Source organism: Notothenia rossii, assembly GCF_949606895.1.
Source record: "Notothenia rossii genome assembly, chromosome: 3".
NCBI classification, from domain to species: Eukaryota; Metazoa; Chordata; class Actinopteri; order Perciformes; family Nototheniidae; genus Notothenia; species Notothenia rossii.
In genome coordinates this window covers 86105475-86127465 of record NC_136901.1, presented here as the reverse complement: position 1 = coordinate 86127465, position 21991 = coordinate 86105475, and the positions used below count along the sequence as shown (strand labels likewise).

The following is a 21991-nucleotide window of genomic DNA, read 5'->3' as shown; positions in this document are numbered from 1 at the left end:
ATATTTTAACATCTAAGACAAGCAAAGAAAACTAAATTATCTCTGATATTTGCTCTAAAGTTGCTTTTATCTTTGTAGAATCTGTTTATCCAACAGTAAACCACATTAAAATTGTCCCAATCCCAGAGTGTACAAAGAGCCAACAAGTTAATTGTATTCTGCACTCAACAATCAAACAGAGCTGAGTGCATTAGAAGAGGATGGATCCTGCTGGCTTTGGAGATCTCCTGCCTTTCCTCTAGCGCCACCAGCAGGTGGACACGTTGTTTTAATTGTGAAAATCCTGACAACAATTTTTTAAGGATTGCTTGGAAATGTTGTGCAAACTTTCATGTTCCCTTCGTGCATGATGAATGCATCTTACTTTCCTTATCACTTAACTTTCACATAGCAACCTTTCCACGTGTCTGAAAGGCCTACTTTGGTTTGCAATTAAACAAAAACTAATTACATTCCCATCAGCATCAACTCTTCATTTGTGTTGATTTCCCAACAGCAGAAGATAGCATGCTAACACGCCAACCAAAGTAGGCCTATCAGACACGCGGAAATGTTGCTATGTGGAAAGTTAAAGGTGACCTATCATGCAAAATGCATTTTTGTACGTCTTTTATACATGAATATGTGTCCCCAGGGTTCCAGGGAACTCACCAAGTGTCAGAAAACACAACCCTCTCTATTTTCCCCCATACCCAAATCCAGTGGCGAACCGTGGCTATGACAACTGGAACTTCTGTAGAAACACCCAGCCGAAAGCGACTTACAATAAGTGCATTCGACCAGGAAGATACAACCTTTAAGAAAACAGAATCATATAAGTACATCAGGTTTCATAGAGCCAAACATTTCAAGTGCTACTCAACTGGCATTTAGAAAAGCAGCCCTTTATTAGTATATAAGTGCTTTGTTAGTAATTTTATCGCTCGAAGTGGAGTCTAAAGAGATGAGTTTTCAGTTTGCGTCGGAAGACGTGTAAGCTATCTGCTGTCCTGATTTCAATGGGGAGCTCATTCCACCATTTTGGAGCCAGGATAGCAAACCCACGTGTTTTTGCTGACGGGAACTTGGGTCCCCCTCGCAGTGCGGGTGCAGCGAGCTGTTTGGCTGATGCAGAGCGGAGTGCACGTGCTGGGGTGTACGGTTTAACCATGTCCTGGATGTAGGAAGGGCCAGATCCATTCGCAGCATGGTACGCAAGTACCAGTGTCTTGAAGTGGATTCTAGCAGTTACTGGAAGCCAGTGAAGGGAGCGGAGGAGCGGTGTGGTGTGGGAGAATTTGGGAAGGTTGAAGACCAGACGAGCCGCTGCATTCTGGATGAGCTGCAGAGGTCGGATGGCACATGCAGGTAGACCAGCCAGGAGGGAGTTGCAGTAGTCTAGGCATGAGATGACGAGAGCCTGGACCAGAATCTGCGCTGATGTCTGGGTCAGCTGGGGACGTATCCTCCTGATGTTGTAAAGCGTGTATACCATTCTGTATACCATTCTCATTTATTCATTTTATATACATTTTATTACATTTTATTACATTTTATTTATATAATTAAATCGATTTTTTGTTTGTTTTATCTGAGTGTTCCAGGGTATTCTCTGAATACCTTGAAGGCCCTGACGGTTCGCCACTGCCCAAATCTCTTAAAAAGGGGCTGCAACGGATCTGATACAGACTGATCCAGATTTGAACACTTCTGTGACGTCACAGAAGTGGCGCTACGGCTATTGGGCCAACTCCACCAATCAAGAGGAGACAGCCACGGACATTGCCGTTGGAAAGCGCTGGAGACGCTGTAGTACATATGCCAGGCCTGTAGATGGTGCTGTTCTCACAGAATCAGCCCATGCAAAGACAGTGTTAAATTGAGCAAAATGAGGAATGGCTAAAATGCATGATCAGTTTGGTATTTTGAAAAATAAAAAGTATATGCCTAATATAGGTATGGTCCTACACTATATTATTCAAACATAGCATGATAGGTCCACTTTAAGTGATGCGTAAGTTGCATTCATCATGAATGGAACAGACTAACAAAGACTAAACTACTCACAGAGCTGTGCCTTTATCTTGTTTCTATGGTGTCGTTCTAATAAAAATGTATTTATCATTGCATATTTTTCTAGTTTCTCACTATTACAGTATACAATATCTACATAGAGAGCAGAAAGTGTGGTCTAGGTATTTTAAGGACATATTTACATTGATGGGCATAAATACAGCCTTTCACTTTCAAGTGTGGAGGCTGGCTTTTTGTTCATCTTGACACCTCACATTTGCCTCGGCTTCTTTGAAAGAATTAAAGTTTTGTTTGATGTCCTCATCCAAGGTAAAACCATTCAATATAGATGTTTAATACAGAGTAAGAGAAGATGTTATGCATTGAATGGACCACTGGGCTACATCATGTGCAAACTGCGGAGACAGTTACATGTGTTACCAAAACCTCAGTGCACTCCCACATCTGTTCTCAATCATGAGTGGAGTTTGATTTGAGTCTGATGGAGAGGAAAATGATTGCCAACTGTGTGCAGAAGGCTTTGGGAATATTTCCTCCAATAGTTTAAAGTAATCCTTATGTAAATAGCATGCTTTACTGAAAATATAGAATGAGGCAATCCCCCCTCCCAGCCGGGTTCTCAATAATCCTCGTCCTCATTGTCTTCAGCTTACTGTCGATTTCATGTCTGGCCGCTGCATTAGCTCTCTTGCTCAAAATACTCATTTTTCCTTTTTATCTTCTTGTAGAAGTTAGTTTTGTATTCAAAACCACTGTTGTGCATTGTATAGGCTCTGCAGAGATGCATGTATTCGACAAAAGGTATCATTATGTATTTTTTAAAGATTCACATAACGATGTAGAGGGTAGTATAGGCATAGTTTGTTTGGAGACCCATATTTTTCAAATGTTCATTTGAGGTTAAAGGGTGAATAATTTATTGGCAGCCATTATAAAAAAAAGTCTCTGAAGCCCTGGAACAGAGACAGAACAGCATCAAGACTTCCAACAGCTGCGGTGACTTTTATTCCTCGACGTGGAGTATCTGATATCTTACGGCACAGAAAAGCAAAACTGTTCGAGGTCACTCCTCTCCTTCTATTTTCTCAAGAAACCATTGTGAGCACCATGAGAAACAGAGTCGATTTCCGCGTGCACTCAGGTTTCAGAACTCGGCAGTAAACCCGTCCCCCGTATAGCACAGAGAATAAAACATGTGTTTGTGGTTTGGTGTTTTTTGTTCTGCCCACTGGTCCCCCAGCCGTATCACATGTCCCCCCACAAGTCTCCCGCTGGGTTTTCAGATGGAGTTTTTCTACAGCCGGCGTGAGACAATGACGGATAAGAATGCAAGCATTATATGATTCATTTCTGGGGTTTCAGCAGGTGGTGGGACTTGCCGTTTGTTTGGGGGTTTCGGCTCTTGTAGCATGCTCTCAAAAGATTAATAGAGACACAGGGAAGAAAGAGTGAACCTTCGGCGGGGCTCTTAAGTGGCCTTGTTCCCTGAGCCGGTAAATAAAGGATGGGAGACGGCTGGGGAGCGGGAGGGAAATAAGAGAGGCTAAAGCTGTTGATCATCCCAGTCTCATATACGTAATGACCCGGAGATAAAGTGGCAAAATGAGACATCTTTGGCCAACCAGTGAAAAATGTAGAAGGAGCACGTTTAACATTCTGCTCTGGTTGAGAAGAAGGGGATGATTAAACGTTGACGCAGAAATATCCAATTGTCTCCTCTTCTCACCTTCAAACAAAGGATTGACTTAAAAATAATGACTTCACACTTAAGATTATACCAGCAGCAAGCTTTACCTGAAGGCCCTGCAGTCATGTTGAATAATCACAGAAGATATCTGAGGCTTGAATCATGTATGAAGCTTCCGTTTCTGTGATTTATGGAGACAAAATGCAAAAGAAAACACATCTTTCTCTCGGTGAAAGCAGGTGAGGGTATGCTGGAGGTGGAGTGCTTTTTGACCAGAAGCAAATCCATTTGCCAGCAGGGAGAATCTGGGTGAGCATTGTGAATGAGTAATGCTCCCCCATGCTAGACTAACTACCATGAGGTGCCCTTAAGTGCAGCATTTAGCCCTCCCTACCTGCTCTTTGACCAGCAGTGGGAGGCGGGTTATATAAGGCAGCCACCAGGTGTGACAGTTCAGAAAAACGTCTGTAAGAAAAGAGGTGATTTGTTCAGAAAGCCTCTCCAGCTTTTATTCTTTCTAAAGGGGGACATGTTGTTCCTCCGTCTCATTTAGAAAAACATTCACATTCTGACTTTTCTCTGCCGAACATTTTAAATTTCTCCTTGTAATCAAAATGCATTTTCTTCTCACACTTACCCTATTTATGATTCACCTTTTCTAAAGTGCTGTGGTGATTCTTTTGTATGGTTGCGTTTCTTTTTCCAAATCCTTTTTCCTTCCTTTTTCTTTGTGACAGTTTGCCTGCCTGCGGCATCAAATTCTGTTTTTTCTGTATTCCTGTTTTTTTTCAGAAGTGCCTCTTGACACGTCAGTCGTCGAGTTTTTCAACTTCTCACATCAAGAGGATATCTGTTACCGAGTTGAAGAGCTCGTTCTAAAAAAATTATTGTTTATATATTATCCTTCATCACAGTACCACACACATTTATCACGCTAGCTAAAACTCGGGTATGACACTGACAAGAAGCTCTTTTTTGAAAGCAAAACACTTGCAAGGTCGTGGTGATAGCAATACTGTCAATGTTTCTCTCACATATCGTCATTTGAAATGCCTTCTGTTGTGCACTTCATTTACTGACTTAATTACCCAGACTGATAATTGATCAGTAAATCTTGTGAAGAATACACTGTTTCCTGTGCCTGCCTCACAAATTGAATTGCCCTGAGATCTGTACATTTGTATAGCTGTGTTTGTCTTTAAACAAATAACAGTTTTTTTTGTGAGAACAAATATGCATCCACTTCTGTGTGCTCGTGGAATATAAATGCTGCAATACACGTGCAAGAAGCTGCAAAAAACCTTAACAAGTCCTGCATGTCTGGAAAATCTCATCACACTGAATTATGGGCTTTTAAAGCAGTAAACAGAGACGGAGAGGTGCTCTGTAAGGTGACATTTTCAAGAATAACATCCCCTGGCACACTCGTTCCTAGCATTCAGTAAATCATACCTCCCTGCTGCTGCCACTGGCAAAGGGATGGCAGTTGTTGGAGCCGTGGCTGCGTGTTGTCTCCGGCTGGCATTGTTTGTTTATTCAGCTCTTTCTGTTTGTTTGCCCACACAGCCTGGCGTCAGTCATCCGAGGTCAGGTCCTCACGGGAGACGGGACGCCGCTGATCGGAGTCAACGTGTCCTTTCTGCACTACCCCGAGTACGGCTACACCATCACCCGGCAGGACGGCATGTAAGAGAGTCACTCTGTGCACACATGCATCAGTAGGTGCAACATCCAGGGACTAGCAGCCATCCATCTGCATTTGTTAACAGTGATTTACATGTCCAAATGAGCACCCTCCAGCAGGATTCTCAGCCATTAGGGTTCAACTGTCGCCCTCGCAAAAATGTATTTTTGGCATTGGCTGCTATCCCGAGAACAGTATGGAAAAATGCAGGGAAAGCTGTCCAACAGTGGCAGAGTTGTCCTGGCAGTTATCCAAAAAGTACTCAAAACAAATTGAAACGACTGCACATTGTGCCCTAGAACAATTCCTCATGCAAATGTCACAGTGGTAGTGGCCATTTTGAACCAGGCTGTTTAAAATGCATTGAATCAGCAAGGGTAGAATCAATCTGCCCGCGGTGTAGTAAAACATGGGATTACTGTCTGACCTTCTCCTGCTGTTACCGCAGACGGGTCCTTAATAATGAGGGTGCAAACACATACGACACAAATGTATGACACATATTTTACAGGAAGGGTTCATCTCAGGTAGGAGCTTTATTTTGCAGATGCTGGTCAGAGATAGTGGCCCATTGAAATTCAGCGGCACGCGTGTTCATGTATTGCCAGTATGGAATAAAAGGCTTATAAGGGGAACAGAATGTACAGCTGTTGTTATGAGGCACAATCCTTGGATCCCCAGATAGCTGAGGCTTAGCTGATTTCTTCAGATATTCCGCCCTGTAACTCTTCTGACAAGTAGCGTGATAAATGGTTGGGGATAATCACACTTGGTTAGCCAACAGATCCGCTCAGTGTGTTAAGAAGGGGGGGGCGGCATCAAAGCCTGGCCTCTTGCAGCTGTGAGCTCCTCGCTGCCCAAAGTGGAGAGAGCTTGCTTGAGAAGGAAGCTGTTTTAGGTCAGCTGCACAGCTTGACTGTTGGTGTGTGTGTGTGTGTGTGTGTGTGTGTGTGTGTGTGTGTGTGTGTGTGTGTGTGTGTGTGTGTGTGTGTGTGTGTGTGTGTGTGTGTGTGTGTGTGTGTGTGTGTGTGTGTGTGTGTGTGTGTGTGTGTGTGTGTGTGTGTGTGTGGGTGTGTGGGTGTGTGGGTGGGTGTGTCCTCCTGAGTGTGAATGTGTGTGTGAGGGACGTGCATAAGCATTCAAATCTGCAAGTGCGTGTCTTTGTGCATGTGAATGCATGCAATGTCACCACACAGATGATTTACCCCCTGGGTAGTGGAGCTCGCAGAATATATAGAGCAGCACTTCAAAGACTCGCCCTTCATTTCCAAACCAGTAAGTTTTCCCTGAGTAATATCGTACTAATTAAAAACAGTTCACCAGAATGAACTCCTAAGACTTAAGACCAAATTCAACCATAAAGTGTCTTCTCACACCATGCCTGGTTAAACAGAAGTCATACATTAGATTCAGTGAATGATAATAAAGTATGAAGGCTGTAGAGAGGGAATATAATTGATAAGGGAAAGTTTTATTTTCCATTGAAGTCATGAGATGGAACGCTTACTTTGTTCTTCAGCACTTAAAGAGATGTTTCAGTTTATTATAACTTTAGGACTTTTTGACATAGTTCTGGCTAAAAGTCATTCTACAGAAAAGGTGGAATCTGGGTGATACAAATCTGCTGAAATATATTCCTTCTAAAAACATCTGAAACCTGTTAAATAGCAATAACTAACTCTTAACTTGATGAATCCACAACAAGTAGAGCTTAAAGTATTTTTATTTATACAATGCTTATTTGTATAGGAATGTCACTGGTGTTACGTGTTACCAGGAAGAAGAGTAACACCAGTGACAATTTGGAGAAAACACTACCATTTTAACAAAATGGCTGCAATGTGTCAGACCAAATATGGCTTCAGTCAATATCAAAATCGTTGAACTCTTCAATCCAATACATTTTCACATTCAAATGTTCACCCCTAGGGCTATGCAATGAGTAACACTAATGACAGACTTGAAAGACGCACGTAAAATTTGAAGATAAAATGACACCTTTAACAAACAAAGTAAGAAGTATCTGACTTTCCTTATGTCTTCGTCCACTGCACTGCCTCAAATGATCTCTTGTTATAGGAGGCACTTCAGAGACAGTACATTATTTCAAAAATAAAAGCAATGACGTAATTTTGGGTGACTGACATTTATTTGATATTATTAATAATAATTTGCGTTTTTTTTTACCATTTCAGTTTTATATGTAATGCTTGTAACGTTATGTAAATATAAATTAGATTTATTTATTGAAAAAAAAATTTTTTAAATTAAAACTATAGGCTCCACTTCCATGTATGATCAAAGTGACAAGGCAGTTCCTTGAACTTGGCATTTTAAATAAATTGCAATTTACGTATAAAACCATTTTTTATTATTTTTTTATTTAGTACCATTGCAAAGACAATCTTTATTTATTCAACATATCTAATGAATGTGAGTATTAGGTCAACGTCATGTATTTTGGTGTCTGCAAACGTAAGTGACAGCACTTCCACCTTTTCTGTAGAATGACAAAAAGAAGTCTGACAGAGCAAGAAACATGGGCAGTGAAAACATGATTCCAAGTTCAACTTGTACCTTGTTTTTGTTATTTAACTCTGCCGAGGAGGTTAGGATTTTGGATTAGTTTGTTTGTCTGTTTGTCAGAAAGGTTGTGGAAAAACTTTGCCCCGTTTTAATGAGACTTTGTTGAGATGAGTAGCATGGGCCTTGGAAGAACCCATTACATTTTGGGGCTATTTCACTATACCCCGTTCAGACTCTGGCGCCGGATTGCGTGCACAAGGCTCTCACCTCTGACTTAACAAGCAAACATGGATGTGTCTGATCTGAAAGCTAACAGTGCTTTCTGAGTGGCTTCTATTTGGTCTCGTGGTTTAGTTGATCTCAAGTGATTGACACCATGCTCCTAGAGCTTAGCAATCCTTAAGAGAGCAAAAAAGATTTACCAAAAAATAAATACCGCTCATATAGTGTTGGGAAAATCTCACTCGTCACCAGCTTGAGCTTCAATAATCAGGACGCATGTATTTATTATGCTTGCAAGAATGGAAGTAGTCATCACATACAGAGCATATGATACAACTAGTTCCTCAAACAGTGTCCTTCACATGCTTATATACAAGAGAGGGTGTTATTCAGTCACAAGATACATCTATACCGGTTCAAAGACAATATCCTATTCTTAGTTCAGATTAGCTAAGACCCATGTAAGCAATAAACATGACAGCCTATCTCCCTAGGGGCTGAACCATCATGCTAATCGTTGGAATATAGCTATCGTATGTTCAACACAGTGTCTCATGAGCTTCTTCTATATAATCATACATCCGGTTACGTACCAAGTTACAGTTATCAGGTGCTACTCTGATAACGAAAGAGTACATTCAGTATTTTCCCAACATATAGTCTTTCCAATATGTGATATTTTTTTGGTTTGATGATGCTGTGTTAAGGTTCGATCTCTTGGCCAATGGCGGTGCTTCTCTGACGCTGAGTTACGAGCGCGCCCCGTTCCCCTCGCTGCACCGCACTGTGTGGCTGCCCTGGAACGTTTTCCACGTGATGGACACGGTGGTGATGAAGCGTGAGGAGAACGACATCCCCAGCTGCTACCTCACCGGCCTGATCAGACCCAACCCCCTCATCCTGGCCACGCCCCTCTCCACTCTGTACAAGACGTCCCCCGAGGACAGCCCCATCATCCCGGAGACCCAGGTGAGACACAGAGAGACACAGAGGTGACCCAAAGGAGATCTCATTACGGAGCTTTTATGATCAATTCCACTGTTGTGCTCATATCTGATTGTTTTGAATGCCTTTAATAATTCAACCCATGTTTGATCCCAACATTACAAGCAGCAGTGTCTTAAATACACAAACAAGAGTAACAATAATGCTGCTATCTTCCTTTTGTCATAGATTATTTTCACATTTGCCTTTGAGCTTAGATCAAACTGAGGCATCTCCCCAAATACTAAGCCATAAACTGTCTCGCAGTGATACTGATAAATTCTTAGGGTGAAGGTTTTATGCCTCAGGATTCGGTTTGGCTGAAATCTGAGTTTTTTTTAAATACCCTGAATATTGCTATGCAGGAAATGATAAAACATTGTTACATTTGAGGGAGAAATCTGAATCGTGGACATGCTTCAGTGGCAGTCTGAGGTGAAAGCTGGTCAAGGGAACTGGGACTTTGAGATGAAAAGAGAGTACGACCAAGATCATTATTAGAGACATGGCTTTCAAAGCTTTTAAGTAAAAGTTTGAATTCATTTATCGCCTGTGAAGTTTTCTCAGTTTTCATTTGGACTGATGTACTGTAGTAGTTATGCATAAGTAAGAATTTGTTTTATATATTTTCACCGCTTAACACAAATTCATAATGTTTGAATTGTACATTCAGTATATTTATTATTAGATTAGACTATAAACAGCACTTTATTGATCCCAATATGAGTTTTTCTGTAACAGCAGCATATTAACAGGCATTACACACAAGTACAAATTATTATAAAATAAAATACAATAATACAAAAACCCACAGTAGAAAATACATGTATCAATAAAATAAACCGTACACATTATCAAATATACAGAATAAGTTAAAATACTCTATAATAGACTAATCCACCGTTATAATATACATTTCTGAACATATGTACATTATTAAGTAGTTGCATTTTTAAATAAAAATCAAATCACAAAGCAATGAGGTAGTGTGACCACAATCCGTACATATAAGCGATAGAAAAGTATTGTGTAATATACAGGGTAGTGGAAGATGCCAAGACACCGCTGTTCCTCGTGTTACTTAAGTCCATACCTCACACTGTGTATTTGGCACCGGTCTGACTGCTAATTAAAATCATAGGTCCTTCATGAGCAAGTTGCTATACCAGGCAGTGACCTGAACCTGGTCTACCTGAGCTCCAGGGCGCCTGGCTACAAGCCCATCCTCAAGGTGCTGCTGACCCCGGACCGCCTCCCCTTTGGCCTGATGAAGGTCCACCTGATGGTGGCCGTCATGGGCCGTCAGTTCCAGAAGTCTTTCCCTGCCTTCCCCGACCTCTCATACACCTTCATCTGGGATAAAACAGACGCCTACAGTCAGAGGGTCTTTGGCCTCGCAGAGGCAATGGGTGAGTACCTGCTGTGAAGCTGCTGTCTGAAGATGTTGTGTAAGTGTGGGTTCACTCACAGGCTCACTCTACCTTCAGGCACTGAACCTTGGTTGAACTTTTGAGAATTGATTTTTTTATTTTTCTAAATTGAGGATTATTTATCCGGGGACTGCTTTTGTTACCATATGCAATAACGATTTAGCAGGTGGTGTGAAATCCTGAAATCCCCCCAGTGCTGCATTTTTGAAGGCCACTGCTCTTTTGCTGACTTCTTTGTTTTGCATGTATGATATTTCCGCAGCACGAGCTGACTACATTTCTGCCTATGAAGCAGTAGACTGAGAAAAACCCCCACAAATGATAACAGACTATTTGATGAGATCATACAGAACAAAATAACTTATTTATGTTTTTAAATAATGATTTAAGTGTCGTCTTGAACGTTATACTACATTAGGGCTGTTTGAAGTTACTCCATGCCGCATCTTAAAGCTAGGGTAGGCAACTTTGCAGAACCCAACAAGATTAAGGTTTGTTTTGAAAGTATTCTCCAAAACACATGTACAGTAAGTGCACTGAGAGAGCACTGGAGGGAAGTGCAGTGCATTATTATTATTATCACAATCTTTATCCATATACCTCAATACATTCACAGGCAGAGTGCGCGCTGATATCAAGATATGCCCATTACCGGCCTAAACAGCCACACATACACAAGAACGATTTCCTTATTCATTGTAAACCCCTTTCAATATTGCTGTTGGGATGTAAAGAGAATTTCAGCAAATCTATACAAAATAACTCCTAGTATAAATTGCCTAGCCTACCTTTAATGTGTTGCAACAAAAATCATTTTTAAGTGTGAAAAAGTCTGAGGAGTTCTGTTAAGAAATACGAATGTTTGAGTTATTTATTACAGAAAGCCAACCCTTGCAGCGCTAAAAAAAAATCAGGATTCATTCCTGGCAAGCATATCGTAGCGTTTATGATGTTAACTGTAATGTTCTCCATCTGAGACGTTATCGTTTAAATAATTCATACCTCTTCACACGCTATTTTGCATTGTGGTGTATTTGCATTTACACAAGATAAAACAAACGAGGAGAGCAGGCATACAATCCAAACTCTGCAGGTGAGGCACAGAAACCCCACAGGTCTTCTAAAATCCTCCCAGCTGGAGTAAATGATATAGTCAACGAGAAAGCAGAACCAGGGAGTACAGGGGAAAAAAAAAAACTGCCACGACGTGCGCTGAATGTCCTATGGGCTACAAGCCTCATTGCTGCCATAAGTGTCAGGTAAGGAGGTTGCAACCTTGCTCACCATAGGAATCTGCCATCATTGCTTTCAGTGTCGGTGGGATATGAATACGAGTCATGCCTTGATGTGGTGCTCTGGGAGAAGAGGACTGCGGTGTTACAAGGCTATGAACTCGATGCATCCACCATGGGAGGGTGGATGTTAGACAAACACCACATATTGGACATCCAGAACGGTAAGAAATGCTCATATATCTGCTATAAGTGCGTATGTGTGTGCATGCCGGGCAGAGATAGGTGGCCTCTTAGGGTTACAGGCAGGTGGTCTTTACCCAGAATCACCGCAATAAATGCTTGAATCAAAATGAAATATTGTTCGTCATCCCGTCTGCAGATAATAGAGGAGAGTTTTGAAGGGCCGATCATTCACAGTAATGACAGAATAAATCAGAGACTAAGTCACCAGGGTGCGGGGCTTAGCTACAATTCCAAACTGCTCAGCTATTTCAGGAAGAAGTTGGCCTTTTGCTGCGCGTGGAGGCTTGTGCTTTTGATGAACAGGCGTCATGTTTAATTCCATCATTAATTCCACAAACTAAATTAATTTCTCGCCCTTTCATCAATCAGAACGGCTTTAATCGCCTAGTACAATAAATGGACATGAGTTTGTCTTTGTCTGGTGCACAGACATGAGAGGGAAACATGCATAATGAAACTATCTAATATACGTACAGCGTCAGAGTCATCGCTGGGTTACAGTGTCAGGATGTTGCTTTCTATAATCAGCACATTTCAGAGCTGCGTTACAGGCTGTAATAAGAAAGCGGTTTTAGGAGTGGGCCTCGGGCTAGTGGGCATTGTCAGTGTGCCGGGCTGCTGTTTTGACATTAAATCCACTCCGGCTCAAAATCATTGTTCCAGTTGTCCGACACAATTTGTGGCCCTTTCATCTTTTAAAATAGTCAAGATTAGATTTGTGGCCTCCAGCAGAGTCCTTAGTCTCACACTGTCGAATTAGAAATTGTGACTGGATAAGAAGGTTTTTCTGCTTGTTGTTTTTTTGCATGCATATTTTGCTTTCAATGTTTGCCTTTGCTAATTTCTAGTTGTTTTACAATTTTACTGGCATGCATTTGCAAAGTCATAATACAAGAGATGGATAAATGCATACTGTAGCTTTAACCAAATGAGTTTCCCAAATGGCTTGCAGGAATAAACAGAGGATTTTTTTCTGTCGGCATCGAACACAAAATGTAAAAGCTTGTGTGAACAACAAATGCATCCGAGACACTGGTAATTACACCTGTAGCGAGGTTTTTCCAGGCAGATTTTTGTGTCTTTGTGAGCCACTGAGTCTGCAGACTTGCTTTGTTGTTTCTCACAGCGATAGCCATCTCTACTCAGGGGCCTGGCTTGGTTGAGATTGATTTTTTTTCTTCTGATTCAACTTTATTTCTATTATTCAGGAGGGAAAACGACAAGCAGTGCAAATGTTAAAACTGAAATAATTACTAGGTGTGGCTGTTTTTATTTCTTACCTTTTCAGTTTTAGATTTCCAGACAGTCACATATGTCTAGCATGTGGGTTACTGTGGCATTGGGAGATACAGTGCCGTATGTTTGCATGCATTCTGAACTGTTCTTAAATAGTGGCTGGTTGAAAGCATTACCTTTGTAAAGCCATCTTCAGGTCATGAGCTTTTAGAGGTCAATATTCTTCAGAACAGATTAACCAAATGTCATCGCTCTGAGGCTGATAAACGTTCAAATGTAACTTTTCATTCAGAGATAGAGCAAGAAAGTCTTTTTTATGGAACAAAATCTAATTTTAAGATACAATGTTCTATTGTGTGACAATCAGGATCGGGCTTAATGACCTTATGTCCAATCGTATCAGCATTAACATCCCCACAAAACACACAGCATTACCTTGTTTGTTTTTGCACAAACCTCCACTCTTCAGAGTTGGACCGTCCGCCCACACTCTCTCACTCAGAGGTCGTACTGGTCACCACACTGTAGGAGTTTCACTCTTTTCAAATTCACTCACCTTTGTTGGACAAAAATAAAGCTGAAATGAAGTCGTTATATCAAAAGCAGCAAACATGTGCAGAGTAGCTTTCGGCATGTTTTTTATTAGGCAAAAAGCTGTGAGGTTTTTCTTCAGGAAAAGTAGAACCACCAAGTGGAAACACTGCTTCACGTATCCTATAAAAGTATTTGCATCATGATATATATTTACAGTAAATAATGTGCGGCTTAGAATTTTTAAAAGGGATTTATCTTAACCTCTTATACAACATCATACAAATGCTGATGATTATATTTGGTTTTGTTAATCTGAATCTTCAAAGTATTTAAATATATATGTAGTGGGGTAAAATAAAAATATAGAAAATGTTGACTTTAACGTAACAGGAAATAGAAACATTTTTTTTAAATAACATTAACCTCAAAATGTTAATTAATTACAATACTTGAGTAAATTAAGTAACTTTAAATCACTGGCAACACGTGTGTTATCATCATCTATTATCTTGTGTCAATCATGTATTTGGATTTCGTGCAATAGAACATTTGATTTTATCATTCAGTTGCCGGAAGCTCACATTTTTGCAACGGCTTGTTTCCTCGCAAAATAGAAAATTATTATAAAGTGGCATGTATTTATCACCTCAGTGTGAATAAATAGTTTCAGTTCATGAGTCAGTGGGTCCGGTGAGTGTGAAGAGGGTAATAAGGTTCACTGCTCTAACAGCACACTATTTAAGTGCCTTTGTGGCTAATTGTGCATGGAAATAGACTCCCGCTTTTATATCTGTTCAGTCTGCTGATATTGAATTTGAATTGCTACATGAATTCTCCTAATCTTTACTGCCATCAGAAACACATACGGAGAAAAATGCAAGCAGGCCAAGCTGACCAATCACATTGTCTGTGGTTGCTAGGTATCTCCCCAGCCCTCATGTGTAGTTACATTTATGAGGGAGGGTTACATGAGCTCTGGTGGAGCGTCCTTATATATCCTCTGCATATCCTCTCCTCTATCAATCTGGCTTTAGCCACTGTCTCTTTGGCCCGGTCGGTTTAAGAAAACCTCAGAAAATATTTCTGTTCCCACATATTTTGGCAAACAGAGAAGCTGTGTTTTAAGGGAGGAATGCTTTTGCAACTAGAATTACATTCTGCTTCCATCTTGAACGTAGTCTTTTATAGCATCTTACAGTACATGCACACCCACAATTGGCGGGGGCAACACTTTTCACCCCACAATACTCAGTTGGTTTGCACAGTAATGTCATTACAGTCTTTCCACATCTCACAGATTGCAGACACCGTCTTTTGTCGGATATGGTTGTGGAGAACATGTCAGCGAGTCTTCCTTCACTTTGTTCAAACCCCGGTGCCACTTTGTCCTGCTTCTTTGTTGTAAGTTGAAAGAACAGACACAAGGGCCTTTTGCCGAACCCAATCTGTCAAGCCATCCAAAACATGAAGTTTGTGAAGTGTGCAAAAGAACACGGAGAATCTGCCTCTAGCTCGACTGCTGCTGGTGCGTTTTGTTTCATCCTACCTGTCTCAAAGTATAGCACACCCGTCTCCAAAGCCTTCACTGTGGCAGCGTCACAGTTGGAGCTGAAGATGTTGTGAGCTGCTTATGTGATCAACAGATAGATGCAGCATGTGTGATATGCTAATGTATGCTGCATCCTTTATTAGACTGAGCTGTGCTGCGTGTCTGGCTTTGTCAGAACATTGGATGTAACTGCGCATGGAAAATCATTATGTACAGGGTTGTATTTATACATAGGAACAGTAATGACAGAAATGAAACAACAAGCAGCTGGCGTCGAGTTCTTCGTGTGCAGTTAATGCTGCAGCCTCCCCAAGGCTTTCTCACCCGCACCAAAAATAAATTGCTAAGTCTGACTACATTTTGAAAGATTCAAAAATAGTTATGAAAACTTGCGTTGCTCTGTCTCATTTACCCTCGTATGACAGGAGCTTAATCAATTTGCCAAAAGTGTTCCATGCTGCAATCCTATTAGCTCAACCCAAAGACAGTGAGCTCTTCAAGGCTTTTTGTTAGGGACTTTTGTTCGCTAGTTTATACTGTGTTCACATCAAAGTATCATTACTCTATCTGTAATCCTATCCCCCTCACACATTCATTTTTATTACAGAGACTGGGTGTCAGCACATACTTTTATCCCCTTACATTTTCTGAATCCAAACTGAATTATTCAGTCTTGCACTTTTTGACATTTGAGATTTATGGCCCACGTGGGTTTTTGGGCAAGGAATACAGTTCGATATCCTTCAGCCGGCATGAAGATGAATCCAAATATCACTGTTTGCCTTCATTGCTGCTCCAGTATTGATTATTTAATGCTGTAAACCTTGACTAATGTCCTCACCCAACATGTTAGAAAGCTCTGGTCCTCTGCAGCTGCGGTTTTGCTCCAGACATTCGCTATCTCTCTTTGTTGTGCCTCCCGCTTCATTTTCGCAGCACTTCCAACATCTGAGGACTTTTTCTCTCGTTCTGTGTGGCTAAAGACCTGAGCAAAAATGGCCTCTCTCTCTCTCTCTCTCTCTCTCTCTCTCTCTCTCTCTCTCTCTCTCTCTCTCTGCCTCCACTCCAGAGCCTGTCAGGCCAGATAAGGCAAATTGCTGGTGTCTGTGCTTTAGTCATGTACTCCTGCCCCTGCTTTCTTCATTACAAGTGGATATGCCTTCCCCTCAATCTGCAGCTTGTCTCTATCTCTGGTAACTTAGCCGATTCTTTTTGTACACAGCCAGAGATCAGTATATAAGTATCTCGTAGACACGTTTCTCTAAAGTCCATGCGCATGCTGCATTTGAAGCAACAAGAGGTTTTCGGCCCACTTTTAGCCCGGGTGGTGTATTAGAGAGTGACACAGTGCAAAGGAGAACAGAAGGAACAGGATACAATTAAGACACATTACCACTCTTCCCCAGCACTCTCTGCACTCTCTACGTGTCACCAAGGTGACATTGCTCAGGGCACTCTCGTTTTTGTATCAGGTATTGAGACTCAGGCCTTGCATTTGTACCATTAATCGTTTTAGAAGCTGTGATGTCGGCATTAAACCCTTTTATTTTATCCATTACATGACTCAAATTAGCCTTTAATCAAACAAATGATTTTTCTCTGTAATGATTATTTGAAAGGAATCAATTAAAGAAACTGAGAGTATTCAGGAAGTTGGCCTTGGGATAGCGTAGTGATGAAATATCAGTTTCTTTATACAGGAGATGTGAATATAGCAGACCAGCAGCAATATCCTGTCCTTGCTCAAATATTTCTGTAATGACTAGTTTTCTATTTTCCGCTTGATTTTCTGAGAGAAAATGGCCTTCCTCTTTGTTCCATGTCCCTACACTCATATTCACTATCATTTTCTTTTATACACATCTTTATTATGGATTTTTTCGATATCGACATTCTTTCTCAGCAAATTCTGTCTCGGAGTGTAACTGTGTATGAGTGTTTAGAGCTGTTGTTCAATCTGTGATATGAAGTTATATTAGATGTGCGTTGGAGTGATCTTGGAGCAAAAGACACAACAGGTTCTCAGACTCTGAAAGCCTTTCCTCTCAATGCCGAGCGAAACAGGGATTTTCTCTTTGACCGTCTTCTATCCAAAAAATTCAGATCCGCCTCCACACTTTCATCTATACCAATCAATAGGCTGACAAATATTGAATGTTTGATCCATTCAGCTTCCATACTTTGTACTTTGACTTGAAGTCTCCTCTGCAAAATCTGTCGAGAGAGCACTGGTTTATTCCAGCCTGTCCAGAATAAACAAGACTGACAAAGTATCTCGCACAACAACAGTATCTCCATCTGACTTAGGAAACAGTGTTGTTAGAGGGGCCCCATTACGCTCATTTTCAGGTTTTATAATTGTATTTTTTCTTATACTACCTCTTTTCACCCTCTGTCTGAAACCAGAGACCAGTTTGCTCCGATTGGTTAGCTAGCCGGCTCTGTTGTGATTGGTCAACTGTTTAGAGATGTCCCGCTTCTTAGCCTATCACCTACTATTTGTTAGAGCACTAGCCAGTGGAAGCGCGAATGTTACATAGTGATGTAACTATGTCGCAGACGTAAACAAAATGGGGGGAGGGGGGGGGGGGGGGTTAGCCTTTACAGACTATTTACATGCTCACAAACCTATAGAACACACTACAGGAAAGGGACAATCCCAAAAAGAACAACAAGGCTCCTTTAAAGTTATATGGATTTGGACCAAGCTTCAAATCAGAACAGAGTGAAATAATAGTTAAAACAATATGTATACATCGAACGACTGCAAAGCCATTTGGGTTTGAACACAGCAGGAGTCTCTCTCTTTTGCCAGGGGCGCCGGATAGTCCGGAGCCAAATTCCCATCAGTGTGCTCTCCAGCTGAGGCGTCACAAGCTTGATCCTCGCCACAATCATCAGCAGTAATGTCTCATGACCAAGTGTCCTTGAGGGAAGAAAACTGAACCTTAATCTCCTCACTCACTCTAAATTGAGAGCAGTAGAAGTAGTGTGTGTTATAAAGATAAAAGTGCAGGAGTGTACTGTCCATACGAAGTGTGCGTGGCGTGATCATATGGGGTGGGTGATGATTGATTAGTGTTTTAATCCATTCCCTCATGCTGTGTTATAGCCTATGGTGAGACTTGTGTGTGAAGTAAACTGTGATGGTGGAAGTGTAAATAGAAAAGACCGCGGCAGCATGCCAAAATGACCTTAGGAGTATATGTGTTTCCTTTTTATAAAATGCTGTATGTCAGCCAAACTCATAGACTGCTGCAACAGACACACTGCTTTATAGGCTCTTGGATATTACATATTAGAAACATCTTTGACTTTCTAGAGAATGTGTATGAGCTATTACAAAAGCAGACAGGTGACATATTTGTTATTTGTAGTCTCTGGTGCAAGGCTGATGCGTTCAGGTCCCTTAGAGTTTTCATCACAGCGTGTGTTTCATTCAGTGAGCAGACACATGGATCACAGTTCAATTAAAGTCCCAAGGTCGTGCGTTTGATGGCGTCACGCATAAAGCCGTCCCCCGGACCTATTTGTCTTTGTTAGAGGCTCATGTGTAATTCTCTGGGATACAAAAGACGGATTGGTCAGATCGTCCTGTCAAGAGTCTCGCCAGACCGTGCCTTCATTTAAATTTGCCCTTCAATCAATTAAATCAATGAAAGGAAACTAATCAGGGAAGGGACACGCAGCGTAGCCGCACGCACGGTTTCACATACATCGAGGGTTACGATGGCTTACGGGATAAGGCCGCTGGAGAGCGATATTATGTGGCCATTCGGTGGTGTCATAGATTCACTAATTAGGGCAGAGGCTGTGTGGATTCAAACAAGTTGTTGGATGTGAATAATTAAGAGCTGCCAGCGTGCACTTCTTCCCTTTGATGTGTGTTTTCCCCTTTGAAGAAAGTCCCACTATGTCAGATCACCACCCCCCCCCCCCCCCCCCCTCCGTACCCCACCCACCAACAAAAAAAGCCAGTTATATCTGCCTCTTGTTAAAATATTTATCTGCAGTGAGTCACAAAATTCGGTGAGTCCTCAGTGAAATGATGTATGTGCCCTTATTAGGGGAAGTACACTGCATAGGCGGTATTTATATTTACCACCTCTCTGTGGCTCTGGGAGAAAGCAAGTTAAAAGAACATTATTTTACATAAAATCTACTTCAGCTTTGGGTTTTCAGGGACCCACTGAAGCGGGTCTGTACTAAAACAAGGAAGTGTAAGGGTGTGTCCGCTGGATTGATTGTTAATAGACTGCCTTTGTGCTGCCTTCATTCCCTGACCAGTGGACCTATCATGCTATATTTGAAACATATATTTTAGGGCCATACCTATACAAAACATGTCTGTGAAGTTTTTTTTTCAAAATACCAAACAGATCATGCATTTTAGCCATACCTCATTTCGCTCTATTTGCTGTATTCCAGCCCTGTTCTCGCAAGGGCTGATTCTGCTTTTGTGGCAGACTACAGCGCCACCTACAGGCCTGGCATATGTACTACAGCGTCTCCAGCGCTTTTGAGCGGTCTCACATTCCCCTGATAGGTGGAGAGTTGCCCATATACAGTAGGCGGGGCACCCCTTTTCTGACGTCAGAAAAATTCAAATAATAATCAGCTCCTTTGCAGCCCCGTTTTAAGAGATTTGGGTATGGAGGAAAAGAGAGAAGGTTGTGTTTTCCGACACTTGGTGAGTTCCCTGACACACCGGGGACACATATTCATGTATAAAAGACGTACAAAAGTGCATGATAGGTCCCTTTAAATCACATCATGTCTGGTCTTCACTCAAAAAACATTAACAAAACTCATTTAGACCTTCATTTCTTAACTTTTAAAAAACACATTAGCCATGTGTCTTGAAGGCTATATTTATTTATACTCGACGAAAAAGTCATACTGGTAATGTATTTGTTAATATTAAAATAATGTTGAAGTTGAGTAAAAGTGATAATGAAAGTGCACTGAAACACCATTTTTGTATTTATAAAATAACTTTGAATGCACTTAATATATCGCATATGTGTGTAAATAGTAGTATTTATAATATAGCTTATAATGAATAAACTGTCTAATTGGTTTATGAAATGGCATTAAGAAGGCAAATAATGAGCCACTGGACAAACTAATTGAAATATATGTCTTAATATCATCTTGCATATTAAGTTAAATAAGGCAAATTAATTGTATTATTCTCTCATAGAAATTACTCCCAAAGTAAATTAAAGAAGTTAAATGAACTCAGATTCAAAGATGAATGGTATTAATTAAAACATGTGTGTGTTTCCTGTCTTTTATTAAAGAGAATTATGTCAAATATGTATCCAAGTTAATTACAAACTATTTAAATATAAAGCTAGAACTACGAGGTGGATGGCATATTTGAATATAAAGAGTGGGAGCAGAGGAAAAGCAATAGTTACAGCTCATAACATCTTAATAACAACTTGTCTTTTCATGTGTCTATTTGTGTACAGATCAAACGCAGAAAGTTAATTACTGTAGGTGGGCAGAGTTTTCTCAAGTAGCTCGCGGTAAAATGTCAAGGTATTTCTTTAATATTTAAAAACGTGCATTGTATGTTGAATGTGTTACGGTGAGTGAAGCAAGCAGGACCCAAATGCAGATAACACTGATATTACCTTTATTTCAAGGACAATAATGATACTCGGACAAACAGAAAACTCCTCGGTGAACTCAGTCACCAACAAAAAAACGAACCCACACTGAACACAGGAAGAGAGAAGACTAAATACAGGGAGGGGTAATCACGAGACGAGAAACAGCCGGGCAGCGGAGGAGAAACACAAGGGCAACAGGTGAACACAATCAGACAATTAGACACACCAGGGAAACTAACGACAGGGAAAAGACACAGGAAGAAGGACCAGACAATTTACAAGGAGGAAAACACCCATAACCAGACATACAAAACTACAACCGTGACATAACATGAGAATCCTGACAGAATGTCTGTATTTCTTCTTATATTGTTGCCAGGTGTGTCTTGAAAACAAGTTGCTACCAGTGTCAAACATCGACATGCTTCACTCAACCTGCAAATCACTGGCTTTGTTTCACAGGTATCCTTTACAAAGGCAGCGGGGAGAATCAGTTCATCTCGCTCCAGCCCCCGGTGATCTCCACCGTCATGGGGAACGGGCGGCGCCGGAGCATCTCGTGCCCCAGCTGTAACGGACAGGCCATGGGCAACAAGCTGCTGGCGCCCGTGGCTCTGGCGTGGGGCATCGATGGAAGTCTGTACGTCGGAGACTTCAACTACATCCGACGCATCTACCCATCGGGAAATGTCACAAGTATCATGGAGCTCAGGTAAGGCCTCATTAATCAGAGCGGGTTTGGGACTATTACCGGTTGACACTTTACCTATGTATTATGACAGAAATCGGTTTAGCATCAAGATGAAAAGACAAAAGCTGTCGCTTGATTAGAGTGTTTTCTGTTATAACATTATTGTGATTTTATATGCGTTATATTGCCTTTTTTCCCCACTGTGTTCAACATACTGTAGCTGACCCCTAGAAAAGTTCAAATATGGACAGTTGAAAGTTTCTGATCCCACTTTACATTTTTACATTAAGCCTCATGTGCTGAGCGGAAACTAGAATGGCATGGTGGATAGACTTT

The 21991-nt window shown here is 41.1% G+C and overlaps 1 protein-coding gene across 12 annotated transcripts in view; it reads left to right on the top strand.

The window, feature by feature from the left end:
- LOC307030967 (teneurin-3) overlaps window positions 1–21991 on the top strand; it is a 202704-nt gene that overhangs the window by 159278 nt on the left and 21435 nt on the right. For all 12 annotated transcript variants that reach the window (XM_079667615.1, XM_079667623.1, XM_079667619.1 and 9 more), the window contains 5 exons: window positions 5267–5386; window positions 8840–9101; window positions 10258–10525; window positions 11859–12002; window positions 21427–21676. In XM_079667615.1, coding sequence (XP_079523741.1) covers window positions 5267–5386; window positions 8840–9101; window positions 10258–10525; window positions 11859–12002; window positions 21427–21676 — 1044 coding nt within the window. The remainder of the gene's footprint in view (window positions 1–5266; window positions 5387–8839; window positions 9102–10257; window positions 10526–11858; window positions 12003–21426; window positions 21677–21991) is intronic.